This window comes from Alosa sapidissima, chromosome 11 (genome assembly GCF_018492685.1).
Source record: "Alosa sapidissima isolate fAloSap1 chromosome 11, fAloSap1.pri, whole genome shotgun sequence".
Taxonomy (NCBI): Eukaryota; Metazoa; Chordata; class Actinopteri; order Clupeiformes; family Clupeidae; genus Alosa; species Alosa sapidissima.
This window is the reverse complement of record NC_055967.1, coordinates 7007733-7030414: the sequence shown is the minus strand read 5'-3', so window position 1 is coordinate 7030414 and position 22682 is coordinate 7007733. Positions and strand designations below refer to the sequence as shown.

At 39.9% G+C, this 22682-nt stretch overlaps 1 protein-coding gene across 1 annotated transcript; it reads left to right on the top strand.

The window, feature by feature from the left end:
* The first annotated feature begins 426 nt into the window (after positions 1 to 426).
* Positions 427 to 22599, top strand: slc28a1 (solute carrier family 28 member 1). The gene is made up of 18 exons (XM_042110008.1): positions 427 to 471; positions 666 to 742; positions 917 to 1002; positions 6963 to 7054; positions 7545 to 7734; positions 7955 to 8096; positions 8964 to 9077; positions 10107 to 10181; positions 10285 to 10365; positions 10469 to 10549; positions 13601 to 13726; positions 13950 to 14080; positions 14265 to 14433; positions 17067 to 17246; positions 21341 to 21422; positions 21518 to 21616; positions 21921 to 22026; positions 22156 to 22599. Exons 1-18 carry the CDS (start codon positions 468 to 470, stop codon positions 22262 to 22264), a joined length of 1944 nt encoding a protein of 647 aa, XP_041965942.1. The 5' UTR covers positions 427 to 467; the 3' UTR covers positions 22265 to 22599.
* Positions 22600 to 22682: the final 83 nt, after the last annotated feature.

Sequence of the window (22682 nt, the reverse complement as noted above, 5' to 3'; positions counted from 1 at the left end):
AGGAGTTCAAATGAATAAATACAAGAAAAAAAAACATGGCCAGAGTCTCATATTAAATTGGGCTCACTTATGTCTAGGAGAAATAAAATAGACTATGGAGAGATCTTATTTCGAATTTTCCTTTGGTATGGGTTATTCTTAACAACAACAAAAAGGTAATCATGTCTAAAAGTTACACATCAACCTGGGAAACATATTTGGTTATGGTTATGATTACGGGATTTGGCAGACCCTTTTGTCTAAAGCGACTTATTGTATGTCCACCCTTCTGAAGAACCTGTCCTTATCCCTTATCTTGGTTATCACTTATACTGGAAAGTGCTATTGTTCTGAGTCAGAGATCCATGGTGTGACAGCATAGATTCACAACCACGTGGTTAATTACTGATAAGATCTGGGAAAGGAGTATATTTTCCTGTTCGTTGCAAACACATGCCATTTGTCTCTCAGTCAAAAGGGGACACACAATGAGTAAGCCATTAGCCTGCTCTTTCCAAGTAAAGTTTGGAAAGATGTTTTTTGCACCTGTTCTTCCTCTTGCTCTCTCTTACATTTGCTGTCTACCCCTTACCTGTCTATTTTACTTTGTACATGGAGGAATTATTTTTACCTGCAGGTGCTTTGAAGACGTATCCATGTATGTCTTTTTATTTGTTTTTCCACAGCGGAGACAAGTGATATCCAGCTGAACAGTGTTTACTCTAATGGACACGGGGTGGACAATAAAGCATTTGAATCAGAGGTAAGTTTCAGCGCTTGGTATCAGATTTTAGATAGCTAAATCTGGAGTGAAACCATGGGAATCGGTGCGGGAGAAGGCATAGGGCTTGGCAAGAGTCAGCTGAAAAAGTGATTTGCTTTTCTTGTCCCTGGTTTTTTAACCTCAATTTGACAAGTGAATAATTCAATTGTCTAGGAGGACAGCAGTGATGGTCACAGCAAGGCTTCGACGGATGAAAATGATGATAAGGGATCGACCACGAAATTAAAGTCATTCTGCAGGTACTGTGCTCCAATGGTGAAATATTTTACAGCTGACAGCACAGACTTCCAATTTGAGGAATAATTGACTGTGGTCACATACTTATTTCTCTGAATGCATGCGGATAAGATTATGAATGCATACCCATTACCCCCCCTGTTGTTGCCTGCATCATAGACTCTGTATTGTGTCTTTGGACTTCTCATTCCTTTGTGAGGGTCATGATCCTGGCCCTGTGTATAGATGTGTAATCTGTGAAAGGCCACTCTACTGCAAGAAGTCTCACTTCTGACGTATCTGAAACTCACTGATTTCAATATCTCTGGGTGAAATGGTATCCCTGTAATTGGTGTGAGCATGACTTTCTGACCATGAGACCATGATGAATTTGTTTTGTAATATCCTGAGAGTACCTCATATTTGTAATTAGTCAGTAGTTTGTCATTTGTCATTCGTAATGTATTTCATTGTATTGCATCAACTGTAACTCAATGTTGTGTGACTGTGAGGTTTAGGGGTTTCATGACTACTGATTTTTACTAGTTGTTTTTCATAATACAGATGGGTCTCAAAAAATTTGAATATCATGGAAAAGCTCATTTTTACCCCCTAATTTAGTTCAAAAAGTGGATCTTTCTTATATTCTAGATTCATTAGATATAAAGTGAAATACAGTCGAAGCCAGAAGTTTACATACCCTGTACATACATGCTAAAGTTGACTAAAAAGAGGAATAAAAAAAATCATCTTTTGGACATTGATCTTAATGCCTTAATTTAAAAAAATGAGAAAAAATCCAACCTTTAAAGACAGGAATTGTCTTTGTGAATGAATAATGTATCATAAATAAATAAATAAATATTCTTCCTTAAAATACAGGGGCTCATAAGTATACAATTAAAATAGCCCCACATCATCACATACCCTTCACCATATCTCATGATTGGCATGGGGTACTTTCCATAAGATCATCTCTCAATGCAAATCAAACCTGTTATTAGGCTAACTGGAATAAAACCATGTCAATCTCTAGGTATGGTGAAGGGTATGTGACGATGTGGGGCTATTTTGATTCCTAAGGCCAAGGGAACTTTATCAGGATGCATAGTATCTTGGATCCATGAAAAACTGCCTTTAAAAATACAAATCTGCCTGCCTCTATGGGAAATGAACATAGGGGTATGTATACTTATGAGCCCCTTTATTTTAAGGAAGAACATTTATTTATTTACGATACATTATTCATTCACAAAGGTTGGATTTTTCCTCAATTTCCAAAAGATTATTTTTTTATTCATCTTTTTAACTTTTCAACTTTAGCATGTGTATGCTAAGGGTAATTTTTTGTTGTAATCTTGATGATTACGGCTTACAGCTCATGAAAACCAAAAATGAGTATCTCAAATTATTAGAATAAGGAGGATGTATGTAATACAGAAATGTTGACCTTTTGAAAAGAAATGAACTAATCTGACTAATTTGACTAATAGTTCATTTATACACTCAATACTTGTTCTGGCTGCTTTTGCACAAATTACTGCAGCAATGTGGCCTGGTATGGAGGCAATCAGCCTGTGCCACTGCTGAGGTGTTATGGAAGCCCAGTTTGCTTTAGCGACCTTAAGGTCATCTGTATTGTTGGGTCTGGTGTCTCTCACTTTTCTCTTGACAATAAACCATAGATTCTCTATGGGGTTCCGGTCAGACGAGTTGTCTGGCCAATTAAGCACTGTGGCCGTTTCTCAAAGTCATGGGTCTTTCAAAGCCACTTTTTTCAAGGACGTTACGTCATCGAATCTCGCCAATCTCGCCACTGTTCCAATTCAAGGGTGCTTTAAAATTCTTATTACTGAGTACTGACTACTGAAGTAGGCTACTGAGTCCTTCATTCTGAGATTTTCAAGGATGCATGCATGTATCCTCTGCTTGCTTGGAACACCCACAATCCTGCGCGCACATGATTTTTAACTAGATGTACCGCATAGCGGTACAAAATATGACCGCCGCTCAGTCCTGTACATCTGTTCCGCGAAAATAAATCACACTTCAATTTGTCTCTATATTTTACTCCATCCCCCACTCTTGAAACATTTGTGTATGCTTGTTTGGCATGCCTGAGTGTTTGTGTTCGGCTGCACAGAAAGTAGCCTACTGGTGCTGAAAAGGTGAATAGATTGTAGAATAGCCAAAGAAGATGTAGCATTGTTATAAAACCTTTAAAATCTCTAAACAATCACAAGTAGGGCAGTTCATCACAGTTCATCCATTGCAACTGGATTGATGAAAGGTCACTTACACCTGTAGGCTACATTGTATTTGGGAAAAGCAAAAGGTATCAGCATAATGTTAAAACATCTGTCAGTTCCATGCCGTTTTCAACAGCTATCAAAAACAAAGGTCATTTTTGGATGGATGGATTTTTTGTGAATGTTTCTTCTTCTACATAAGATTTTAGTCATCTTTAGTTCATGTAATACTTTATTGTCAATGCACAAATTAAGTAACAGTAGTCTGAAACGTTATTGTTAATGTACAAATTAAGTAACAGTAGTCTGAAACGAAATGCTGTTTTACATCTAACCAGTGGTGCAAATAACTGACATGTCCAAACGGGCCTTGATGAAATGCGTCGCTAGACTGTTCATACACAATTTAACGGGCCAAAGTTAAAGAGCTGTTGTCCGTTATTGTTCGTGCAAATATAAGCTGATTCATGTTCCCTTGCATTGTGTAACTGAGGTCCATGGCTAGTCTGGCTTTCACCAGACCAAGCTCAATCTTTTAAGAAATCAAAAAATAAATAGCGGGCAGATCAGGCTGGGTTCACCCAGCCTAGTCCATAGGCACCCGATATTGTTTAATTTTCCGATTGAGATATCCACGCTCTGGCTATTCTAAATGCAAAAATGCATCAGGGAGTTATGACAAAACTGTAACTAACAAACTAGATCCTAATAGAAAGCTGTTAGCTTCCCTAAGCTACAGGCTTATAAGGTAGGCCTATTTATTACAACATAAATTGTCAATAGGCTATGCTGGCGACACAAATAAAATCTCCTTTGGAAACCAATGGCTTACGCCTTACAGTATCAAGCGGACTTAAATGCCATATCGTGGCGAAAAGTTGTAATAAAATTCACGCAGCTCCATGAGTCAAGGAAAGCGCGAATGAAGTAGCCACTTCTAAATGGTACCCACTACACAGTCACTTAAGGTGTGTTTGCTAAAGCAGCCATAATGAAATGAAGGTGTCATTGTTTGGATATACTTCACACACATGTGCTTTTTAATTTCACAGACTACAACTACCAAGCTGGAATCAAAGCACATCATCGATTCCCCTCTCACACCCTGCACGCACTTAAAACAAAATAAACAGGCGTCTCAGTCTCACGCATGTATAGGCAAAACTGTATCAGACCGGTGTAACTGCAACAAATGACAGTCGAAAGATACAATTACAGTGCTGCTATCAATTTGCTTGGTACAACCGCATTTATAGTTTTCTACAAATGCAATCAATCAAATTGGCCTCCATCACTCAACCAACGATAATGGTAACATTACCTAGGTCCTATTGATATTATAAGATTAACGTACCTGCAGTAAAAACCAAGCATGTCCGATAAACATCCTCAGATTTATTTCGGCTTCAAGAAGAAATGGGAATTACATTTCATGTGAACATGGTCCTATCCTTATTAGACGTTCTCTTGCACAGTCCTTGTAGGAAACGTCCATTGTTTTTCCAACCCACTTTTAACTTCCAACAAAATTACGTCTCACTGCACCGATGTGCCATCTAGTGGACAAACGACTACTTATAGCCAATACTGGAAATACTGGAAACTGATGATGATGATGATGATGAATATTTATTTTGGCTTTCTTTTAATCCTACTGAATTTGTAATTATATATCGGCAGTTCTAATACCGATAGTATGTGGGTGCCTGTGTGTGTGTGCATGTGTATATGTGTGCACCGCCATCTACAGGCCAATGAGTGTACAGTCACTAAATGTACACATAACCTAATTTTTTTTAGACCCCCCCATGGATAGCCTGGTAAACCAGACCCTGGAATCTTTCAGATTAAGGGCCTGGCCACGAGTAATGAAAATGGCCCAATTCGAGGGACGGCACCAAGCATGCATTTGAAACTCTCACTGCACGCAGTTGGATAACGCTACGACCAATCACAACAATTTATCAGTGTCAGTCATCAGTGTAGCTCGCCTTTGTCCCGCCTACACCGATTTGATTGGTCCCTCTCGCTCGAGAGATAGAAGAAATTTGGATCATTGCTCGTGGCCAGTAGCCTGGGTGTTCCCATGCTGCCTTGCGCGCGATTTGATTCACGCTGCTAAAGCAGAATAGTATTGCATTTTCATTTTTTACCGGGGGGCAAATCACAAATGAGTGATTATGGGCCAGGTTGATGTGGGCCCTTGAGACCAACATACCATAAAAGATTATTCATCCTTAGTGCCACGGTTCAGGTAGTTATTTAGGAAAAACTGCAGTTTGGGGGGGGGGGGGGGGTTGGGAGTGGCCTCCGGGGACGAAACGGAATTTTTCCGTAAAAGTCTAGTGGGGCTACATACCCTTTATTTTACTGTCTATGTACATACCCACCAAATTTCATGTGCACCGGTGGTTCGGTGTCCCGGTATCGTTGATCAAAAATTCAGGAAGTAGATGAAAAAAAAAAAAAAAAAACTTTGACAATCCCGCTTCGCTAGCGGCGGTCATAATAATGCACCTGCAGCTTCCTGCACGCTCGCTAGTCTGTTCCATTGTGTGTTTTCCATTATGCTAAGAAGAAGCCTTGCCTCGTCGTGCCTCGTTCTACCAGGCACGAATCCTTGAGGATCTCCGTAAAGCTTGTCAGCAGATGGAAGCATGAAGTGCACTAAAATCTCCTGGTAGAAGGCTGCATTAACTCTGGACTTGATAAAAAACAGTGGACCAACACCAGCAAATGACATGGCACCCCAAATCATCACTGACTGTGGAAACATCAAACTGAACTTCAAGCAACTTGGATTCTGTGCCTCTCCACTCTTCCTCCAGACACCTGGGACATTGATTGGACCCTGATATCCAAATGAAATGCAAATTCTGTTTTTATGTGAAAAGAGGAGTTTGGACCATTGATCAACAACTGTCCAGTTCTGTCTCTTCTTAGCCCAGATAAGACGCTCTAACCTGGTCACTGATTCAGGAGTGGCTTGACACTAGGCATATGCCACTTGTAGCCCATTTCCTGGACACGTCTGTGCATGGTGGTTCTTGATGCAGACTCCAGCCTCAGTCCACTCCTTGTGAAGTTCCCCCAAGTTTTTGAATCGACTTTGCTTGACAATTCTCTCAAAACTGCTGTCATTCTTGTTGCTTGCACACCTTTTCCTACCACACTTCCATTCCAGTCAACTTTCCATGAATATGCCTTCATACAGCACTCGGTGAACAACACCCTGCCCACCTTCTGTGGCTTCCCTCCTTGTGGATGTCAAGGAGTGCCTTCTGGACAGCTATCAAGCCTGCAGTCTTTCCCATGATTGTGGTTGTGTTTACTGAACCAGGCTTGAAATATTTCACTTTATATCTAATGAATCTAGAATATATGAAAGATCCACTTTTTGAACTAAATTAGGGGGGGAATGAACTTTTCCACAATATTCTAATTTTTTGAGACCCACCAGTTGTCAACAAGTCATTACTGGTACAGTGCTGGTGCTAGCTGTTGGCAGTGGGTCTGTTGTTATTGTATTTTAATGCAGTTGTATACAACTTACATGAAACTGTGGAACAGCTCTCATTTTCGGGAAGTACTTTAGGAATGTTTAGCCTTTAGTCATTTTGTCCACGACTGCAGCTGCCTACACCACCGACTTTAATAGTCGATTAGTAGATGAAACCCCTTGTGAGGATTGACAAAATGAGTCCTGCTGTCACACTTCTGTTTGTATTTTTCAGTAAGGTGTTTGAACCCATTAATGCAGTTGAAAGATACTGCAAGGATCATTCCAGAATCATCAAATACATTGTGTTGGCCTTACTTGGAGCAGGTAGCATATCTTTTACATTATAAAGTGGAGGAACCCCCATGTTCCCTCCAAATCACAGCGTGTCTAGACAAGTAATGACCATGAAATAACACACCTGACCCAAAAGCATTAGCGTGAACCTGATAGATGAGATTCACTGGCTACTTTTTGCATATCTTGAAATCTCTTGACAATTTACTTGGTTACATACTGTGACCCTTTCACCTGGTACAAACCAAAACCTACTGAAAACTTGGAACTTAAAAAACTGAAATTGAATTGAATTGAAAATGCAACATTTGTTTGAAAATTAAAAAGCTGTTCACTTGTTGATGGACAACCATGTATCACTCAAGCAACTTTATAGTCTTACAAACAGAGAACTAAACACTTGCAAAGACAAATAACAACAATCTAAGAATTTTCAAAGAACCAAACTTATAGAGTATGATGTAGAAATGTTTTACTATATGGATTCCTAAATAATTGTTTTTCTCTGATTTTCCTATAGGTTATGTTGCATATTTCATTACAGCATGTGTCATGAACTTTAATAGGGCAATTGGCCTTGTAGTTCTCACCAGTTTGGCAGTGGTCTCTAAAGCGTACGACCTTGTAAAAAAGTACAAGGGAGAGGACATTAAGCGATGCTTCAAGCCCGCACACAGGTGTTTCAAGAGCAACCTGAGGTGGATCAAATGGTCAGTGATATGTTTAGGATCTTTTTTAGTATTTGCTTTGTTATTAACATCCACATCAGAAATAACAATAATAAAAACTTGTTATGCACTTGTAATATAGGCTATTATTATGTGTCATATATGTTTTAGTGTTTTATCCTAAACTTGCTTGAATTTCAAATTAAGTGTTCTTCTCATGCTTTAATTGAAGTAAAAGAGATTTTCACTCTGGATTCTGCAGGGTATTCATACTGGTTGTTCTTGGACTGATCGTGGCTTGGCTAGTAGTGGACACCAGCAAGCGACCACAACAGCTCATATCATTTGCGGGCATCTGTATGTTCATCCTGATCTTGTTCCTCTTCTCAGCCCACCGAACGGCGGTAAGGATGGTGTTGTTTACTGTCCGAAGGGTGCTGATATGTCCTTTCCTCTACAAAGGCACACACCCCATTTCTGCAGTTTACCACATGTTCTTATCTATGAAGACAATGTGCAGACTTTGGATTTCCTCTGGACTTTATACCACAAACCTTGAAAATGCATAATGTCATAATGGATCTGCTCCTAGTTAATTAATTCAATAATCAAGCCTTACATCCCCAACCGCCCACTACGGTCTTCTGGTGAGCGTCTGTTGTGTCGACCAGTCATGAAAACTGGGTCTAATTCCAGACTCTTTTCTTCAGTGGTTCCATGTTGGTGGAATGAATTGCCCAGTGCTCTCCGTTCCTGTGGTAGTTTTGGGTCGTTTAAGAGGGGTCTAAAGACATTCCTATTCAACATATACTTAGTTGTTTAAGCGCTTATGTGTTGTGGTTTGTATAATGTTGTTTTATTTTAATTGGGCTGTTAATTAATTTGACATTATTGTTTATTATTGATATTCTCCTTAATGTAGTCTTAGCATGTCATTGTTTTTATATTATTGATTGAATGGACATGATTGTTTTATTATTGCCTTTCCCCTTTTTTCCATTGCTTTTTTTATTAGGCTATTGATTTAATTGATATTATTGTGTATTATAACTATTCTCCTTATTATATTTGACCTACATTCTAATCTGTTCCCTGTTCAATTTTAAATATCATTATGTTGTTTTGTATTTATGTGTCGCTTTGGACAAAGGCGTTTGCTAAATATGCCATAACCATAACCATAACCATAACCATAATGTGTTCACAGTATAATCTTCTCACATACATACATATTTAAACCACATTTACATGTTTCTTCTGCAAAATTATAGGTGTCATGGCGACCTGTCTTTTGGGGCCTTGGTTTGCAGTTTGCAATGGGCTTGTTTGTGATAAGGACAGAACCAGGACTCATTGCATTCAAATGGCTTGGAGATCAAGTCCAGGTAATGTTAACCAATGTGAAAAACTAAGCATCTTCTAATAGTTCTGTTGATTTCACTGAACTAAATAAAACACAGAGTAGTTTTTAAGTTTTAAGTAGTAAGAAAGCATAACAGACAGACAAACAATAACAATAAAACAAAACAATACAACAAGACAAGCTATGTGTGGAGCTATGTGTTGGGTGTAGAGGAGAAGTGGTCATTAAACAAAAAGGTCTTGAGATGTATTTTGAAAAAGGGAAGGGATGGACAGTTACAAAGAGGTTGTGGGAGGGAGTTCCAGCGTTTGGGGGCCAATGCACTGAAGGACCTGCTTCCAGGGTGGAGAGTCTGGTGCAGGGGATAGATAGGAGGTTTTGGTCAGAGGATTTGAGTGAGTGTAAGGGGTCAAGAGGTCGCAGATGTAGGGGGGAGCAAGGTTGTGGAGGGCTTTGAAGGTGAGTAGTAGTACTTTGTATTTGATCTGGGACGGAACTGGTAGCCAGTGGAATTGATGGAGAATGGGGGTGATGTGTGCAGATCGTTTTGTGTGGGTGAGGAGTCTGGCTGCAGAGTTTTGAATGTATTGCAATCTTTGAAGGGATTTAGTGGGGAGACCAAGGAAAAGTGAGTTGCAGTAATGACGGGACATGATGAAGGAGTGGACCAAAGTCTGTGCATCACTAACAGAGAGAAAGGGTCGGAGACGGGCAATGTTGCGGAGGTGAAAAAAGGCAGTCTTAGTGAGTGATGTGATATGAGGATCAAAGCTGAGGGTGGAGTCAAGTTGAATGCCAAGGTTTTTGACAACCAGGGTGGAGAGGACAGGTGAACCATCGATGTTAAGAGTGAGACTGTGAGGTTTGGAGAGCATGCTTTTAGGTTTAATCTTGCTATGGTGAAAGTTTGCATGAATGTGCAATCCTAAAATTGCAATGACATTTCAATCATATTAAGAACAACAACTATCATTGTGACAGTAGTGGTTGTCAGTGAAATAACATTGTACAATACAATGAATTAAATTCTGACTCATCTGTCTCATTTCAGATCTTTTTGAACTACACGAAAGCTGGGTCTGAATTTGTGTTTGGAACAGAGCTCACTCAACTCTTTGCCTTTCAGGTGAGTCAACACTTGTAATCACTGCCTGGCTGTGTCGTATAGTCTTTTTGCAGCTGTCTGCTCTGGTTTGCTATTTCCTCATGCTGTATGTGTGACTCTGCAGACATTGCCCATTGTGATATTCTTCAGCAGTATCATGTCTGTCCTCTACTACCTTGGAATAATGCAGTGGCTAATTATGAAGGTAAAGGCTCCTGCCTGTTCACAGACTGGTTTAGAGCATAAGTGATGATTGAATGGAATGTGTAATGACTAGGAGCTATGCAACTGCTCTCTCTCTCTCTCAGATTTCCTGGGTCATGCAAGTTACAATGGGCACAACGGCAACAGAGACGTTGAGTGTTGCAGGCAACATCTTTATCGGCCAGGTGAGGTGGAAGCACAAACTTAAACAAAAATCAAAACAAAATATATTTTGGGACACTGGCAAAACATTTCCTCTAGATTTTTATAAATTCCTGCCCTTACAAAACACTGGCTAACTTCTGACACCTGATACAACATCTTACAATATCTTAAGCTTTGGCAGCCCATCTATTATAATTTTAATGAGTTATCTAAAGGCTTCTAAAATGTCCCTTAGGATGAATAAAGTATCTATCTATCTATCTGTCTGTCTATCTATCTATCTATCTATTTATCTAAGACTTAAAACAGGATGGATGGTGAAGAATGCTATTAAAATTGTCTCCTTAATCCCAAATGGAGACACAGTTGACCGAGTAGATTCCAGTGTAGTTAAGAGCAGGTAAAACTTGAGGCTGGCTTGCGAAAGAATAGTTCTTTATTCTGGATGTAACAACAGAGTTCTGGTAACCCTGTTGTACGCACAGCACAGCACAGTGTTGCAAGGTGAAACTGAAGCCAAGATCTGGGAAACTTCTGGCTAATTATAATACCAGAATATACATTCATGTCTGGGGTCAAATTGGAGGGGGTGGGGGGGAGGGGGGAACAGACAGTGATATAGCCTTATTCCATTAAGACGTCTTGTGGGGGAACAATTAGTTAGGTACACCATTTGCTATTGTAAGGTGACAACATTCTGTCTGCTTACAATAAACATCCTGTCCTCGCAGTTTCTGCAGTATTAAACAAAGAACCAAAAGAATGACATACAGAAAACCACTAAAATCTAACAATCGTTTGTTGCTGTTTCGGAGAAAGAACAAAACAATAACATGCTTGTAAGGAACCCCCACATGGGCTAATTCTGGCAGCGATCTGGGAGTTGTGGTGCAAATCTGTTGCATCATGCATGCTCCATCAGAACCAAATCTGTTATTGTGTTACTTAAAACATATAGAGGAATCAACATTAAAGTAAATAAATAAGTTGCTAAAATAAGTGCTCAGTTTGATGCTCCTATAAGGAGGGCTTTGCCTTGTGTTAGTATGACCGCATCATTTGACTCTTTCTCTCCTCTTGATGAGGAAGCAGTCTCTCAATTGCTTCAGCGATGTCGTCCAACAACATGCCCATTAGATCCTGTCCCGTCCACTCTTCTACAGTCTATCTCACCCGCTGTTCTACCAGCAGTCACACATGTATTTAATGCTTCACTCAGTTCTGGAATAGTTCCTTATTCTTTTAAACAGGCTAGGGTTACACCTCTGCTAAAGAAAAGTACACTTTATCCAACTGAGGTGAAGAACTACAGACCTGTCTCCCTTCTTCCTTTCTTGTCAAAGGTTTTGGAGAAAGTGGTCTTCAAGCAAGTTTGTGACTTTCTTCATCAGAATAATCTACTAGACCCTATGCAGTCTGGTTTCAAGAGTGGTCATTCTACTGAAACTGCTCTTCTGTCTGTGACTGAAGCATTGAGAGTAGCTAAGTCCTCTGCTCAGTCATCAGTATTAATTCTACTAGATTTATCTGCAGCCTTTGATACTGTTAACCATGACATTCTCCTATCTATACTATCTGAACTGGGAATTTCTGGAAAAGCTCTTGACTGGTTTGAATCTTACCTTAAAGGGCGTTCTTTCAACGTGTCTTGGCAGGGACAGGTATCTAAGTCTCATGACCTCACCACAGGTGTGCCTCAGGGATCAGTATTAGGACCCTTGCTTTTCTCTATTTACACCACTTCCTTAGGTGATACCATTCGCTCCCATGGATTTGACTATCACTGTTATGCAGACGACACTCAACTTTACCTGTCTTTCCCACCTGATGACTCTAGTGTTTCCCACCGGATTTCTGCATGCCTTAAGGATATTTCAGCCTGGATGAAAGATCGGCACCTTCAGCTTAATCTCTCAAAAACAGAGTTTTTGGTGTTTCCAGCTAAAACAGCTATTCCCCAACAGATTAACATCCAGCTTGACTCAACTTCACTGACCCCAACTAGATCGGCACGAAACTTGGGCGTTGTAATTGATGACCGACTTAACTTCTCTGAGCATATAGCTTCTATTGCAAAATCATGTCGGTTTATGCTTTACAACATTAGGAAGATCAGACCTTATCTGACACAAGATTCCACACAACTTCTTGTTCAGACCATGGTCATCTCTAAAATGGACTATTGTAATTCACTATTAGCTGGCTTACCCGCTTGTGTAACAAGATCATTACAGCTGATTCAAAATGCTGGAGCACGCCTGGTCTTCAATCAGCCAAAGAGGACACATGTAACTCCTCTCCTAGTTACTCTCCATTGGCTCCCTATAGTAGCCAGAATTAAATTTAAATCTCTCACTTTGGCCTATAGGACACTAACTAGATCTGCTCCTAGTTATTTTAATTCAATAATCAAGCCTTACATCCCCAACCGCCCACTGCGGTCTTCTGGTGAGCGTATGTTGTGTCGACCAGTCATGAAAACTGGGTCTAATTCCAGACTCTTTTCTTCAGTGGTTCCATGTTGGTGGAATGAACTGCCCAGTGCTCTCCGTTCCTGTGGTAGTTTTGGGTCGTTTAAGAGGGGTCTAAAGACATTCCTATTCAACATATACTTAGTTGTTTAAGCGCTTATGTGTTATGGTTTATATAATGTTGTTTTATTTTAATTGGGCTGTTAATTAATTTGACATTATTGTTTATTATTGATATTCTCCTTAATGTAGTCTTAGCATGTCATTGTTTTTATATTATTGATTGAATTGACATTATTGTTTTATTATTGCCTTTCCCCTTTTTTACATTGCTTTTTATTAGACTATTGCTTGAATTGATATTATTGTGTACTACAACTATTCTCCTTACTATATTTGACCTACATTTTAATCTGTTCCCTGTTCAATTTTAAATATTATTATGTTGTTTTGTATTTATGTGTCGCTTTGGACAAAGGCGTCTGCTAAATCCATAACCATAACCATAACCATAAAGTAATGGAATAAACTTGAGGGCACATACCAAGCACTGATGTGAGCCACTGTACATACTGATAAACTATTGATACTCTGTGGCAGACGGAAGCTCCCTTGCTAATCCGTCCATACTTGAATGACATGACCCAATCGGAGATCCACGCAGTCATGACAGGAGGCTTTGCCACCATTGCTGGAAGTGTCATGGGAGCATTCATCAATTTTGGGGTGAGGCTTAGTGTTAGAAAGATTAAGTAATTGTTTTCAAACTTCTTTCCCTGCCAGTCCTTTGTTTGTTGGCCAGAGTAAAGTCTCTTTTGATCTGCCAGAGTTGTGGCCTCTATTATCAAATTAGATATGGCTCATCTTTTGAGTGTTTATCATTGACTGGTATGATGCAAGTCAGCAATTGGGCTTGTGATATCTCATCTATGGTCTCTCCACCCAACAGATCGATGCTGCCCACCTGATATCAGCTTCTGTTATGGCTGCCCCCTGCGCCCTGGCCATTTCCAAGCTTTCCTACCCTGAGACGGAAGAGAGCAAATTTAAGAACAGTAAAAATGTGAAAGTGGATGGAGGGTGAGTGAACAATGCCCTTCTAGTAAATAGTTGAGGCAGGGAATGTTGTCTTCGGAGTTCTTTTAAGGGCAGGTCAGATAATCAACCTGATGCTGGTCAGGTTGATTACCTTCATTTACCTTCATTTTCCCTGTGTTGTTATGCCAATCATCATGGTTATTCTGAACTTTGCTTTTTTCAAAAGGGGGGAGCAAAATATTTTGGAGGCCGCTAGCGGAGGAGCCTCAACTTCCATTGGACTCGTGGCTAACATAGCCGCTAACCTGATAGCATTTCTTGCAATCCTCGCATTTGTAAACGCAGCTTTGGCTTGGTTTGGGGGCTTGGTGAATTATCCAGAACTCACATTTCAGGTTTGTGGGTCACATATACCTCATGTGTACATTATAGATGCCCTGCCCTAGTTAGCAGGTAAAAGATTTTCAGGAAGTAATATCTTTTTTCTACGTTTATACGGTGACGATGAAAAGAGAAGACGCAGAAGTGGCGTCTCGTCTTCAATTATTTATTCGCGTTTAGACGAGCATTCTCAGGGGGAAATCTTTGTTTATATGAAGACGCAAGAGTATGTGATATTCGATTGGATATGCATTCCAGACCGCTGGGTGGTGGTGTGATAGAACCCCGGTACGTCACGCGCAGACATTTGAATTTGACAGTTTAGCCAGAGAGGTAATCAAGGATCTTTGGTTTAGCCGTTTAGACGGAGACGCAACCCGGGTCGTCTTCAAAACTCTACACTCTGGAGGGAGTCTTCAGATTTTTGCGTCTTCAAGCCCCGATGGTGCTGTCGCCGTGTAAACGAAAGGCACTTATGATAAAATATTTTGTCGTCTTCCTTCGCAATCGTTCTCGTATAAACGGCCCCTAATGAATCGAATTATTTGACGTGGGAACTGCATTTGGATTCGAGCATTTCACAACTACATACACTACCAGTCAAAAGTTTGGAGACACTTATAGTAACTCCCCCTATTTCCACCGGTCCCGTATTTCCACCGTCTTGCGTGTATGTGTCACTTAATATCCATTTCTATACAAACCAAGACAGCGGACTCCTATAGAAACGCAACCACGCACAACATAGGTGTATCTAAATTAGCTATGTACCAAAAATGACATTTTACCGTGACTCGAGGAGCTGTAAACAGTGTTGTAAGGCTGCGTGTACACAACCGCTTGGAGCTCCAGTGGAATTTTAATTTCACGACGAGAATTCTCGGTCTAACCGTCCATGTGCCGTACAAACGGTGTAAATAGGCGACCCATCAGGCCAGCACTATAACTCCGAGCGTGGTAAACAAAATCGGATATTTCAGGCAGTAAATGCTCCCGTTAAGAACCAAACCAGATTTTGTTCAAATCTACACAACTATGGCTACTGAAAAATGTAAGGTTCATTTAGTAAATGTTATTTTGAAGTGTTAAAAAACATCGTTGTTTTAGAATTTCTGAACAAAAGTGGTGATAATTGGGGGTGTTACGATATCAATTTCCATTCCACTCCATTATAGACAGAATACCAGCTGAGATCATTTGCATTGTTTTTTTTTACTCAGGGCAGTAGTTTTCAGATTACATTATGTGCTTATAATTGCAAAAGGGTTCTCCAATGTTTTCTCAGTTAGCCTTTTAAAAGGATATCACATTAGCCTTTGCAGCATTGGATGAGTGGTTGCTGATAATGGGCAATGTAGATATTGCATTAAAGATCAGCCATTTCTGTCACGTTTTCAGAGAATGGGACTCAGGTTCAGATAAGACAAACACCCAGAATTGGTTCAGAGGAGGAGGTTTATTAGCAGGGACAAAAGAGCTTCCACAGTCCTGAGTGTAATCCACAGGGAACACACTGGGCCAATCTTCAACAGAAAGCAGTCTTCAGAAAACGAACAAAAAACAGTTCAGGAAAAACAGTCATAGAGGGCAAAACACCAGAAGGAGAAAAACAGGGCACAGGCAACTGGACACGCCAAAGAGGGTGCAGGCGAAACACAAAAGTCAATCCTCCTCCACGGCACAACAGAAAACCGGCAAAAAAACACAGGCTGGCAAAAAATAGAAAAAACTTGGCAAAAGTACAAAATCTTCAGGGAGAGACACAGTCGAGAAAAAAGCAGGCAGAGGTCAAAACCAGGCCGGCAAAAAGTCAGTCAGTCAAGCAGGCAGGCAGGTCGCACTCGAGAACAGCCACGAGAAGACGAACGTTCTGACAGGGAGGCGGACTGGTAATGGGGATTTTAAAGCCAGCTGAAACTGCAAACAGATGCAGGCTGATTGACGCTGATTGGTAGGCAAATCAGAGACACCAGTGGAAGCAGGTGAAAACCAGGAGCAGACAGAGGAAGGGTGGAGACTGAGACCGACAGCAGTGGTACATAACAGCTCCTGGAGAGGGGGACAAATAGACAAAACACTTGGAGGACAATCCACAAACAGTGAATCTGACAATTTATTTCTACAACAGTCGAGAAACCTAATTATTTATGTAAGTAATCTGAAAACTGCTTCCCTGATTAAAAAAAAACAAAAAAACAATTCAAATGATCTCAGCTGGTATTCTGTCTATAATGGAGTGGAATGGAGATTTCTAAGTGACCCCAAACTTTTGACTGGTAGTGTATGTGCAACATGCCTTTTGCTGACTGAGATAACGGACTGTCAGGTTGAAAAATTCTGTGGCCTTTCAGTTCTTGGTTGACATCTGTGATTGTGCTCTTTCATGCTTCAGTCCTCCTGTCCTACTTCAGATGTAATAAATGCAAATGTAAGATGCTATATGTAAAATGTATGTATGTAATGCAAATGTAAAATGTTGTATGCTCTTTTCCTTACCGTTTCATTTGGACTTACCAGCTATGGTAGTGATCTAGCTAATGTCTATTCAACTGTTATGTTGATTTAAAAGGTGTAATACCAGGTATAGAACATAAAGAAGGGGCAAGTGTCTTACCTGCATTCAGGATCCTTTTCATGCTTCCCACAGTTAATCTGTTCCTACGTCTTCATGCCTGTGGCCTTCATGATGGGTATACCTATAGAAGATGCCTACGTGGTGGCCGAGCTCATTGGTACCAAGCTCTTCCTCAACGAATTCATTGCTTATGAGAAACTATCTGAGTTGAAGAACAACAGGCTCAATGGCTTGACTGCTGAAACCATCTCTGTGAGTAACCACCATTTTTACCTACCCTTTGGAACTGGTCTCATGTTCAAAAGATCTCCCTGAACCGGTCAGTTTCTGTAAAGACAGGTGTTAGTCATTTCTTGAAGAGCTGTGCCATCAGCTCTCTGAAATAATTGATAGCTTCTGGCAGTATGACAGGTTGTGTTATCCACCATTTACACTACTTCATAGTCTATGGGCTAAGAGGGGTCATCCCCCCCCCCCCCACACACACACACACACACACTACTAGACTTAATATGCAAAAAGTGGTCAATATTGAGCACATTGGGTATCAACACAGTATTTGACATGTTATATAATCTAAAGTTCAGTTATGTATTGAGCCATTTTATTATATAGTATTAGGCCTGAAATAGTCATATATGTGTAGTCGATGGGGTATAATCCATAGGCTAGTAAGGGTCAACCTGCACTACCCACTGCACTACCCACTGAACTTAATGGTATTTTCTTGTAGCCCTGGTCCAAAAGTTTGAGAAAAATCATGTAAACAATAAATAAACTCATTCCTGCTGTATTTGGTCAAGTCAAGTGAAATTTATTTTTATAGCATATTTAAAAGCAACAGCATTGCACCAAAGTGCTTTACATAAAAAAAAAATATAAGAAAATATTAATAGGCTAAATAATGAAAATAACGGACGATATATCAACAAATGGCCTTTGTATTAATATTAATGGACATAAAAACAAAAATGAAAGAAAATGACAAGGAGATAAAATAACAGAGAAAAAAATAAAGGGGGAGAGGTGAAAGGGTCAGGGACTGTTAAAAGCTAGGGAGAAGAGGTAGGTATTTAGGTTGGATTTAAAGCTACTGATAGTGGGGCAGGATTTGACATCATCAGGAAGGCTATTCCAGAGCTAGGGAGCATAGACAGAGAAAGCTCTGTCACCTTTAGATTAAAGGAAAGCAGAAGGAGCACAAAGAAGACACTGGGAAGATGATCGATGAAGTCTAGGAGGACAGTAAGGAATTAAGAGTTCACAGAGATATTGAGGAGCTAAGCCATTTAAAGCTTTTTAGACAAAAAGCACAATTTTAAAATGATTTCTGTGTTCCACAGGAAGCCAGTGCAGTTTAGCCAATATTGGTGATATGCATAGGGTGATATGTGGTCACGTTTCTTAGATCCAGTTAACAATCTGGCTGCAGCATTTTGGACTAGCTGGAGTCTATTCAGGGTGGATTTAGTTAAACCTACATAAAGTGAGTTGCAGTAACCAAGCCTTGAGGAAATAAAGGCATAGATGGAAAAAGCTGCCCTTGACAACACTATTGACTTGCTTATTAAATATCAAAGAAGAGTCTAGGAAAACACCCAGGTTCTTAACAACACTGTGATGGTTATATTAACAGACAGAGGGCCAAGGGCCTTGCTTACAATGTTGACCGTGCTTGGTGGTCCAAAAAGGATCACTTCTGTTTTATTGTCATTTAGCTGTAAAAAATGTTTAATGTCATTGAGACAGAGAAAAAGGTTACTTAATGAGCAGGAATTTTCAGGGGCCACAGGTATGTAAAATTGGGTATAATCTGCGTAGCAGTGGTAACGCATATTGTATTGATTAAGTCCAGGGGAAGCATGTATAAAAGATGATGAGGAAGCATTACCTAAATGCACTGAAAAAGATCTATCAGTTAGATAAGATCTGAACCAATTTTACACAGTAGCTTGCAGACCAACTTCAACTTCTAGGCATATTAAAAGGATCCTGTGGTCAATGGTGTCAAAAGCAGCACTAAGATCCAGGAGGGCACAAGAGCCAGAGTCAACAGAGAGCAGTATATCATTATGGACCTTAAGCAAAGCAGACTCTGTGCTATGAAGTGGTCTAAAACCAGATTGAAACTTGTCAATGATATTAGAGGTGTTTAAATAGGAAGAGACCTGTGACAGAACAACTTTTTCTAAAATCTTTGAGAGAAAGGGCAGTTTAGATTTGAGCCTACATTTGTTCAAATCCATGGGATCAAGGCTAGGCTTCTTCAGGAGAGGTTGCACAATAGCATGTTTAAAATTAAAAGGTACCACTCCATTTGCCAGAGAACTGTTAATGGTGCTCAAGACAAAAGGGCAAATGGCTGCAAAAACTTCTTTGAAAAGGTGAGATGGAAGAATATCAGAGTGGCAGGAAGAGGGCTTCATATGAGAGACCACAGCTGACAGCTGTGAGGAAGAGACTGGTTGGAACTGTTGGAGGCTGCTAATTACAGACTGATACAAAGCAGGATCAGAATTTGAGGGTGAGATATGAGAGTATATGTTGTCAATTTTGTCAATAAAGAAATTGAGAAACATCTCACAGGTTTCTGTTGTAGCAGGCAGTAGTGATGGGGACGAGACCGCCTATGCCGAGTCCGAGTCAAGACCGAGTCTTTGAAGGGTCGAGACCGAGTCGAGACCGAGTCTGTTGGTTTTCAAATACAGTCGAGTCCGAGTCAAGACCGAGTCTTTGAGGAAGCAAGTCCGAGTCGAGACCGAGTCCTTTAGGAGTCGAGACCGAGTCGAGACCAAGACCATAAAAAAAATTCAGTTTTAATATTCATAATTTAATATCACCCCAGTTAATAATCAACAGTTAGGCCTACAGACTAAGCTAGATTGGGAATTGTTTAGAGGAGCAGTCTTAACGTCTTAATATGGACTATGCTGACCTACAGACACTCACCGGCAGCAGAGCCATAGAAATAAATAAACGGCTCTGACGGCAGTATCTTTGCATTGCACCATGGGATGTCATTTTTAAATAATGCCGGTCAACATTGCATTTTATTATTATTGTTGTTATGTGTTGTCTGTTTTTTTATATGAACATAAAAAATGCGTTGGTCTCAAGGACTCGGTCTGAAATTACGAGTCCTTCTCCTCCCACTGTGGTCCGAGACCGAGTCAAGACCGAGTCTTTGAAGGAACGAGTCCGAGACGAGACCGAGAAAGCAGAAATTGGTCTCGAGACCGGACTCGAGTCCGAGACCGGACTCGAGTACTACATCACTAGCAGGCAGAGAGGATATAAGGAGGATTAATGATAGAATGAATTGTGTTAAACAACACTTTAGGTCTGTGACTGTGAGCATTATTATTAATCTACCTTTGCTGCTTTGATTGTGCTTTGATAAGCCTTAAAAGAATCTCTAAATATATCGCAGGAGACCTGTAGTTTATCTTTTTTCCATTTTCGCTCTGCTTTCCTGCAAGCCTTTCTGAGCGAACGGGTAGTGGAATTAAGCCAAGGAGTAGTTGACCTATTGGACTATACTCATTGACCAGAGGTTTAGATGGGCAGCATATGTGGATGTTAATGTCACCCAAGATTAGTAACTTATCAGCACGAAAGGCCATAAAAGACAGAAGATCAGCAAATTCTTGAATGAAATTACAATTAATTGTTGGTGGTCGGTAAACTAAAGCACAAAGTACATAAGTGTTCATCTTAAACAGTTGTAGTTCAAAAGTAGAAAACAAATCAGTTGGTACAATTCAAAAACAAACAAAAAAATAGACATTTTGAGATGAAGTCACCAGTTGCTTACATAAAGTGGTCAACATTAACTAAGTTAGGTGAAACTATACACAGTGCTTGAAATGTAATATAGTCTAGAGATAATTGTGTACAATAGCATGTTTAAAATTAAAAGGTACCACTCCATTTGCCAGAGAATCATGCATTATATACAGTAGCCTATTAAATACCATGTACTATTGTCCCACACCCTAAAGAGGCACAGAAGGATGTCACCAGAATCTGTCATGGTGGCTACAACAAGGTTCAATAAAGGCAAACATATTGATGTTTCCCAAGGTATACATACATACATGCAGTATATGTGCTTTCCACCTTGTATCCAAAGATATTATGTTTTGCAAATTAATAGATATGATTTGCCACAGAAAGACTCTGTTGTTTGGAGATGCATGAAAAGTGCTGGACATTGAAAGAATAGTGGCTCTTCAATTCTTTTTGTAACTAATCATAATTTTGCCATGTCTTACCTTTTGTTTGCATTTGCATCTGCCAAACAGTCTATGTAGGTCATAATGTGCAATCTTTCCATGTTGTTACAGATCAGGTCAGAAACTATTTGCACCTATGCACTGTGTGGCTTTGCCAACTTCAGTTCACTTGGGATTGTCATCGGGGGCTTGTGTGAGTATCACTGTAGAAGCCATTTTGGCTCCCATTTGGCTCCGTCTATATATGTAATGATAAAGGATTTACATAGTTCACGTGTTTCACTGCAGCGTCCATCTGTCCTGCACGAAAGAATGACATTTCCAGGCTTGTGATGAGAGCTCTCCTAACTGGTACCTGTGTGTCTCTCATCAATGCATGTATTGCAGGTAAGAATTGCTCCATGTACTTGTATGCACAGTAACCGTCTTAAGACCAAAGCCTGTTTGTGACTCAGTTTGACTCACAACGCATGGCTCTGATAAAACCAAAAGTTTTTAGTGTGTTCCAACACTGATAAGATGGCCATACTCACCTGCACCATAAGTTACTTTAGGCTAGAAGGTTCATCTTAAAGAATCTTGTAAGTACACAAGATTGGAGTGCTCAGCCCTAAACCCCTCCTATAAATACGGGTGGCTGTAAAAGTACACTTACTCTCTGACAATGATTGTGCATGGTCATCTTATCCAGGACTCCTCTTTGTACCTCCTCTGAACTGTGTGGAGTATTTTGAGACCTCTGTTTTTGAGATCACTGACCCCAACATCAAAGGTTGCTGTTCTGACCTTTTCAATAGGTGAGTTTACCTCTTTATCCACCTTTGAGGGAGAACATGGTAGGGGGGCCTTGACCTAGGTACTGGCAATGTTTTCCCTTTAACCTCTATGGTTACTTACCCCTCGTCTCTTAACGGCCTTCATTGCAGTGCGGTGATCAACGGGACCATATCATTTGAGGGTATCTGGAGTCAGGTGACAAACGCCACCATCTACTTTAACAAATGCTGTAGTCTCTACAATGGGACCATGTGCTAGTAAACTTTTCAAAGGTGTTTTTCTTTGACTCAGGACGAGGAAGGGTCATAGTGTGTATTTTTATACGTGTTGCAGGAATGTATTGGATATGGAGTGGCATGTGACATCAAGATACCGTGCACATGTTCAGTCCTCTGATACTGTGCATGTTACTGTTTTCATGCTAAATGCCAATTTATTTATTCAAACTGTAAGAGACAATTCACTTTTGAATATATATATATATATATATATATCAATTGTAAATTAGTGAACAGAATTGCACAATTAGCTGAGAAACTATTAGTCAAGATCTTTTGTTAAATGTTAAATATGCGTTTGTATATATTACTTTTTAATTATTGTAAAAAAATCATTATTTACATTTATGATATCAATAAAAATGTACATGCCATTTTCTAAATTATATTATTTTGTT

Coding starts and splice junctions, on each gene's coding strand:
- slc28a1 (XM_042110008.1), top strand. Junction 21,423..21,517: donor GATTGTCATCGGGGGCTTGT/GTGAGTATCACT, acceptor GTTTCACTGCAG/CGTCCATCTGTCCTGCACGA. Junction 22,027..22,155: donor TGTTCTGACCTTTTCAATAG/GTGAGTTTACCT, acceptor CCTTCATTGCAG/TGCGGTGATCAACGGGACCA.